General features: G+C 37.0%; 1 protein-coding gene across 1 annotated transcript; it reads left to right on the forward strand.

Moving 5' to 3' along the window:
• The first annotated feature begins 386 nt into the window (after positions 1-386).
• On the forward strand, positions 387-1,151 carry LOC121854011 (serine/threonine/tyrosine-protein kinase HT1-like). The gene has a single exon (XM_042348400.1). It carries the CDS (start codon positions 387-389, stop codon positions 1,149-1,151), a length of 765 nt encoding a protein of 254 aa, XP_042204334.1.
• The last annotated feature ends 7,400 nt before the right edge of the window (positions 1,152-8,551 follow it).

An 8,551-nucleotide genomic window follows, 5' to 3' on the forward strand; every position in this document is an offset into this window, starting at 1 on the left:
ATCAGGCACATCTTCACTACAACTACTTCACTACACTATCAGGCACATCTTCACTACAACTACTTCACTATACTATCAGGCACATCTTCACTACAACTACTTCACTACACTATCAGGCACATCTTCACTACACATCTTCACTACACTATTAGGCACCTCTTCACTACACTATCAGGCACATCTTCACTACACCTACTTCACTACACTATGAGGCACATCTTCACTACACATCTTCACTACACTATGAGGCACCTCTTACTACACTATAAGGCACCTCTTCACTTCATTGCACAACAACTATCACTTCAGCGCCTCAAAAACGCATCTAACCCCCAAATAATAATTTGATGTCCTGGAGAAGGCTGAGTCGATACAGATAATTAAAAATGGCTTGCCGAAAAACAGAAAACTTCCAAGATTGGGTGTGTGAGCTTCTCCCTGAGGACGTGACTGACCTCCTACAAGACGGAGCGGAAATTCTTGGGGAGGGAGCGCACGCAATTGCTTACCTTGTCAAGTGGGGAAATGATGTAGCTGTTTTGAAAAAGGCAGTGTCACCATCAGCCAAAAAATTGTTCAAGGATGAGGCTGCCAAGATGTATGCCCTCGATGGTGCTGGGGGGATTCCTAAGGTACTTGGGTACTGTCCAAAACCTCCAGCGATCCTCCAGTCCTTCAGGGGTAAGCTCACACTCAACCACCTTCTCTCTGAAGATAACCTGATCTGCCAATATGACCTTATACAACTGGGGCTCCTCCTTGGTGAGAAAATCCTTGAGATGAACACGAAAGGTCTAGCACACAATGACATCAAGGAGGATAACATAATGATCCAAGGGCCCTCATCCCGGCCAGAGGTCAGCCTCATTGACCTCGGTCTGGCCTGTGAGATCGGTAAGTCTTGTAAAGTCAGCGCTGATTGCCTACACGAGGACTTCCCCTGGATGGCCCCTGAAGTCTGCCGTGGGTTTAGGACCACCAAGAATTCAGATACATATTCTTTCGGGTTTGTCCTGATGGAATTGATCAAGGAGGCCCCAGGGGACCATCCAGAGGTCACAAAACTCGCCAAGAAGGCCATGACCAAGCGCCGCACTGACCGGCCATCACTACCACACCTCCTCCGAGAATTCCGAGAAATCATCAGTTGAAGAAAAAATTTTAGGCCCCAAGCTATAAAGCACACACTATCTCTCACCTTCCCACAGCGTATCTGAACGAAACGAAAAACAAAACTCAAACGACAGGTAAACCTTGCATCCGATTCCTTGTCCGCCTGACTTCAACATTCCCCTAACTCAAACCTTCAACAGCACAACCTTGGACTTTTTTTCATAAGATGGCAGATCAATGGGTAAGGAAAACGCTTAAATTCACGATGTTAATTATATTTTTAAATAAATTGGGACCAAAACTCTACAAAATAAGGGTTAAAGTTGCTAAAACATCACGTGACTGAGAAAACTAGTTATTTATGATAGGATTGAAGGTCTAAATCGTTCCTAACTCATCACAAGCCATCAGAAAAATCTAGTCTGCATGTCTAGGTACAGATTGATTGATACGTTTATTGAGATACAAAAAACATTAGTACATCTCAAAGGGATGAAGTGACATAAGTCATCCCCACCCCAATCCAGGAATGTCCCTCTCAGGTCTCACATAAATCCCTAATATTTCATATAATCAGTTATATACATACATAGTTATATTCTAGATGAAAAATTTCTATATTTCTTTAATATATCATCTATTTTCGTATTTTTATACATCCACTCTATTTGCATGGGGACATTATTTATATGGGCATTTCTATATACATTAAGCAATGGGCATTCCAGTATATAATGTGGCAGGGTATGGGATCTGGGTGTTCTACAAACTCTACATTCTTTATCCTGTTCACTTCTCTCAGCTCCAAGTTCCCAATAATATTTATATCCTAATCTTAACCTCATATACACTGAATCTTTCCACCTACTCCCATCTTTCCCATATGTAAATTTTGTGTTCATGAGAACATGATGGCAATGTTTCATTGTTTCCCTTTTCTCGTATATTTCATTCCTTTTGAAATTATCTTCTATTGATTGTATTTTCAGTAATTTGCTCCTTAATTGTTTCAAGGTTTTAGTACATATTATGTCGATCTCGGCCTTTTCCGTGGCTCTTTTTGCTATTATATCTACTGCTTCATTAAGACCAATCCCCACATGTGAAGGGACCCATACAAATTGAACATTATGGCCATTTTTCCTTATTGTATTTACTAATTTTCTACATGAACCAATAATGTGTTCAAAGACTGGACTCCCACTGTTCAAAGAATCCAAAGCTGCCCTACTATCAACAAAAAAATATGCATCTTTATACACATTTACAACATTTTCCAACCCTACTAAGATTGCATGTAACTCAGCTTGTGTTGATGAAATAAAACTGCTCAACCGAAGTCCAATTTTGATGTCATCATTCCCTTGTTCTGTGTACTGTCTTATAAGGATCCCGCACCCTGCCCTGCCACTTGACATAACTGAACCGTCACAATATACATGCAATGTGTTTATTCTAGGCAAATTACTAATCTTATTCCCATATAAAGCCCTTAACTGTCCTGGTTCATGTAATAATTTCTTCATTGTGAGAAGCACTATGTCTAACTCTACTTCACGTTCTTCCCAGGGTGGATTCTTACAACTCTTCTGAACAGCTGTACACCAGTCTGCCAGATTACATTTTTTAATAATATTTACTAATCCATTCATGCATCCTCCCTTGCCTTGCCTACAGAAGGTCCGTTTACCTTTTAAACCATCATTTATATCTTGTACAAATTTACCCCCACTGTTCCCTCTCATTAATCGAACTGCTGCAACTGTATTAATTTCATTGACCCTCTGTGAAATGCTCTGTAACCTTAGTTCCATTTTCATTATCTCAATCATTGCATTCTTTTGACACCCTAAAATTATTCTCATTGCTTCATTTTGCATGATCTCAAGCTTCCGTATCCTTCCTTCACCAGTACAAGAGAGGACAGGTGCTGCATAGTCTATAAGTGATCTGATGGTAGAAATATACATCATTCTCAGTATGGGTACCCCAGCACCTTTACCACAACATGCTAGAGCCTTCAAGGGCTGTAATCTTGCTCTACATTGACTGAGGACATGATATATTTCTGCCTCTTTACTTTCACTAGTAAAGCCAATTTACATTCCTAAATATTTATACTTTGACACTTTCTCAACAATTTTTCCATTTAGAAAACGGATTCAGTTCCTCTTCCTTTACATTCACACTTGGTTTTTTCTTCATTGATAACTAAGCCCATCTTTTGCGAAATAACAATAAAATTATTTAATGCAATCTGCAAATTTTTTAAAGAGTTTCCTTGAAATAAGATGTCATCTGCATAAATGATGGTTACAACTCCTTTGGGATATTTGTGTGAGGCTATCTTGTTCATTAACACATTAAATAACATTGGACTCTATACTCCCCCTTGGGGAGTGCCTAGTTCAAGTGCTCTTTCCTCAGACAAACATCCCTGATACCATACACAGATTCTCCTTCCATGCAAGTAGTCACCTATCCAGTGTAACAACTTTCCTGATACCCTTAGAGCAGCCAGTTCATTCATAACTACTTCACTGTGAGCTTTATCAAATGCTCCTTGTAAATCCACAAAAACTCTACATCTGTCTGCATCATTTGATAAACATTTTATAACACAGTCTGAAGTACATTTCCCTTCCAAAAAACCAAATAAATTACAAGATAAATTTTCCCCCACAATATATACAAGCCTATTTAATAATACTCTAAAACGACGGTAAATCACCACTATATCGACGCTAAATAAAAACACCCCAAACAAATGATAATAATTCCCCATGTGATTCAACAGATAATAAGACTCCCAGGTTCTGTTGTAAATAAAGGAAATCTAAACAGAACCTTAACACAAAGGTACAGATATTGGAAGCCACAGTCAATAAAGATATCAGCCAACTTACCAATATAATCCATTAATTTTAAAGGAGGAACGAGACTCGATTCCTCATAATGTCAGTATTGTGTTTTGCATCTACCAGAGTGTGTCAGAAACGTATACACAGTGTCTTATAGATTCTGGTGGTGTTTGAGTGAATATTGGTATTAAAAGAGCAACATCTCTTCAGTAGTGTGAGGTCTGCCATAGGTGAGGACAAGGTTGCCACGATCAACCACGAAAATGTGACGGGTTGTGTGTGTCGACGACGACTAAAACAACAACAACAGCAGCTACAACATCAACAATTACAACAAAAACATAAGAGTATATTAAGCTGAACAAACACACACACACCATCTTGAGTTATTTAATGAGAGAGACACGTGGACTATAACAAGTTAATAAAGAGAATTTGCATCGTATTGAAAAAAATTGTCATCGAGTTATTTTGAGTCATTTCCTTTGAGCAAATCGTCACCCGGTTATAATAACAGGCAGCATTCTGTACACATTTTGGTGAAAGAAAAACAAACTGAGGAATATATATCTCTCACTGTCGCTATTTTTATTTTTTAGGGGAGCATAAACAACAAGCTTCAAGATGCAAACAAAACAATATCTTTAAACAACAGATTTAAAGGTGTAAACAAAATATATCCCACATAAACAACAAACTCAAGGGTGTAAACAAAGAAATAGCTTACTTAAACAACACACTCAAGGGTGTAAACAAAACAATAGCTTTAAACAACATATTCAAAGGTGTAAACAATATATATCTCATGTAAACCAAAAATTAAGAGTGTAAACAAAATGTATCCCAAGTTGACAACACACTAACAACACTGACAACACACTAACAACACTGACAACACACTAACAACACACTAACAACACACTAACAACACTGACAACACACTAACAACACTGACAACACACTAACAACACTGACAACACACTAACAACACTGACAACACACTAACAACACACTAACAACACACTAACAACACTGACAACACACTAACAACACTGACAACACACTAACAACACTGACAACACACTAACAACACTGACAACACACTAACAACACACGACTCCAATGTAATAAAACAAACACCAAAAAGACCTATTAAAATCCCAAACAGAGAATCTAATTTAGCTTTTGTCAATATCCAACTGTAGTGAACATCCAACAGAGCATCGTGTGACTATCGGCCGGTCGAGCGAACATGGTAGGTGTATGAGGAGGCCTGGTGGTGTGTGTGCGTGGTAGATGTTCCTCAATTTCATATGGTCAGTCACCCGTTAGGTCATTTACAAAGCCAATGTCATCAAGGAAATATCTCAACTGCACCAGAAAATATATTAATATAGATTCTTTAATTAGTCCGTTGGGTATTGTCAATGGGAACTGTACAATTGTGTTTTTTATCTGAGCTATAATGCACTTAAAACGTGGCACCGTCTTTGTCAGAGAACATCAGAAATCGTCTTACACTGCCAACTTGTTGCAACTCTTCAACTAACGCAGAGAAACACTCACAGAGGCGTGTAGATCCGAAAGTCAACAAGACACGAAAGGTTATGTCACTTGTTTTTTGATACACAATCACCGAATTACATCAGAACTGTTAATTTTTTTTTCTTCTTGAAGGTATCTTTGGCTGACAAATCATTAATTAGTTCCAAGGATTCTAGCTGTACCTCCTTGAAATTCGGGATCATCACAAGATTCCCGTGTTCCACTGCTATTTCTGAAGAGTTACAGTTTGGCAAGGAAAGCTAAGATAATAATTCGTATGAGTAATCATGCTTGAATCTTTCCCTTGTATCATGTGGAGCTCACAGAACACCTGAAGAAGGTCCACAATATACGACAGTCGTACTTCAGTATTAAATGTAGCCAGCAAATCCATTTTCTCTTGTATTTCGAGGAAATTCTTCACTTGGTTGAGAATGGTGAGAAACTTTCCACCAAACAGCCACTTTACTTCTGTGTGGGCAAGAACAGTGTTTTATGCATGAAGACCATGTCGGCACACAGTTGACAAGTTTGACAATATGGTTTAACAAATATTTCAACTCGACGATGAATGAAACAGTGAACACCGGTGGCGTTTGGTGCTTTTTCTTTGACACGAGTTTGTAAACCAGATTTTGAACCAAGCCAGGCTGAAGGTGCATCGGTTGTGACGCTAACAAGATTACTCAAACTACACTCTTAATATATGGAGACATAATATCCATCACATCGGCCGAGGTTTTAAAATTCTGATACAGACGAATTTCTCTTTTGTACTGCCAATCAAAATATATCAACATCAAGACAACAACTGGGTATGAGATGTTTCATCAAGTTTTATCGTAAGAAGAAGAAGAAAATAGCTCCTTTCATCTCTTGTACAAATTGACTCTTCAAATCATGAGAGATATCAACCATTCTAGACTGGACTGTGTTGTTCGAAAAAATACTTCACTCAATTTCGCGTATCATCGTAACAAAGCGCACACTGTTCGGGGTACATAACAGATTCAGCTCCTCAACGATTGTGTGTGGCCTTTCCTTCAAGTTATCAAGTAAGGAACCTTGTATGGAGCTGCTACTAAGTTCTTATTGGGGGAGTAGTCCAGCAGTGTCCGGCAGCTGTACATAAGATACCTACAGTCGTTTCCATCTCACCAGTGTTTGTTAAAGGTAATAATGTGTAGTTATTGGTGTCTGGCCATGGACACTTACTCTATTTGATAAAGCTGCAGCAGACAGTTTAACCAGACACTTGATAGTCTTATTATCCTTTGTCAGATACTCCACCTAGGACATCTGACAGGCTACCAGACTCCCGATCCCCTCCTATACCTTTTGACTGATTATCACATCTACTTGTTTATCATCTACTAATTAACCTATTATAAGTAACATGAAGAAGTAAAATACACCTGCAGCTACCGGTAACGTGCGCCCCTGAGGTATTGTATTGTGAAAAAAAAAATCATTGTCTGCTTGATTGAATTTTTCCTGAAATCTGAGGCCCCTTGATTATCCCACCACTTTGAGAGCCGCTGTGGTTGAGGAAATAATGTGAGGAGGAGTTACATGAGTGCTCCATCCCCCTCCCCTCCCCTCCCCTCCCCTCCCCCTTCACCAGTTCACTACAACATGACAGGTGACAGTAATGAGAAAGGTGACAGGTCTCTCCCCTCCCCTTAACACCCATTGTTGACGGAAATTGTCCCTCTCAACCTGTCATCCTCCTGCTGTCTAACACGGCTCTCCACTCTGGCCTCCTCCATCTCACTTCATCTATGTCGTGACTAGTGATTGTGTGTCCCAACCCTACCTAACCTTACCTCTCTCCACCCTCCAATTTACTCATATTTTATCGATTTAAATTATATAGAAACGAATCGAGGTCAAGGACACTGAATGGAAAAAAATACCCTGCTGTTCACTGTTGACCCCTCGGCCAGGTATACACTAATAACTCTGACCGTTGACCCACTGAGACTAAAGTTAAAATGAAATTCGTCTTCTCTTGGGACGTGATACCAACACCAAGGTCACTGGTTCTTGAAAATACTTAAAGAGTACGTGCTTAAAGACCTGAGTTAATGCATGGACTGGGTTGGACTCAAGAGTACATGCTTAAACACTTCAGTTGTTTTAATTACAGGAGTACTTATAAACCACATTATAGTAAGGTACACGGGCCTACTGCAGTCACCTGTAATAATGAAGACAAATCACAGGTATACCACGACTAAATTACATGGTACAGTAACTTCTCACTGTAATATTCCGAGGTTACAGTTTTCTTAAAGATGAATTTACTTGTGAATAAAAAGTAAAAATAGTTAAAAAAAAAAAAAGGGGGGATTTTTTCTGCATGTCGACTAAAGTTTGTGTCAGTTACTTTGAAGAATTTTAAATTACTCCTCAAAGGAACACAAGAGCACTTCATATCTTGAGGGTTTTTTCCGCCTTTGATACTCACATACGAGCATAGAGCCATCACATTATAAAGATCTACGCCCCCAAAAATTCTTGAAAAATACTCCGAAACCTTATTATTATTATTATTATTATTATTATTATTATTATTATTATTATTATTATTATTATTATTATTATTATTATTATTATTATTATTATTATTATTAATTTATTGTTATTATTATTATTATTATTATTATTATTATTATTGGTATTATTATTATTATTATTATTATTATTATTATTATTATTATTATTATTGGTATTATTATTATTGGTATTATTATTATTATTATTATTATTATTATTATTATTATTGGTATTATTATTATTATTATTATTATTGTTATTGTTATTATTATTATTATTATTATTATTATTATTATTATTATTATTATTATTATTGGTATTATTATTATTGGTATTATTATTATTATTATTATTATTATTATTATTATTATTATTGGTATTATTATTATTATTATTATTATTATTATTATTATTATTGTTATTATTATTATTATTATTGTTATTGGTATTATTATTATTATTATTATTATTAT

Source organism: Homarus americanus, unplaced genomic scaffold (assembly GCF_018991925.1).
Source record: "Homarus americanus isolate GMGI-L3 unplaced genomic scaffold, GMGI_Hamer_2.0 scaffold653, whole genome shotgun sequence".
Classification (NCBI taxonomy): Eukaryota; Metazoa; Arthropoda; class Malacostraca; order Decapoda; family Nephropidae; genus Homarus; species Homarus americanus.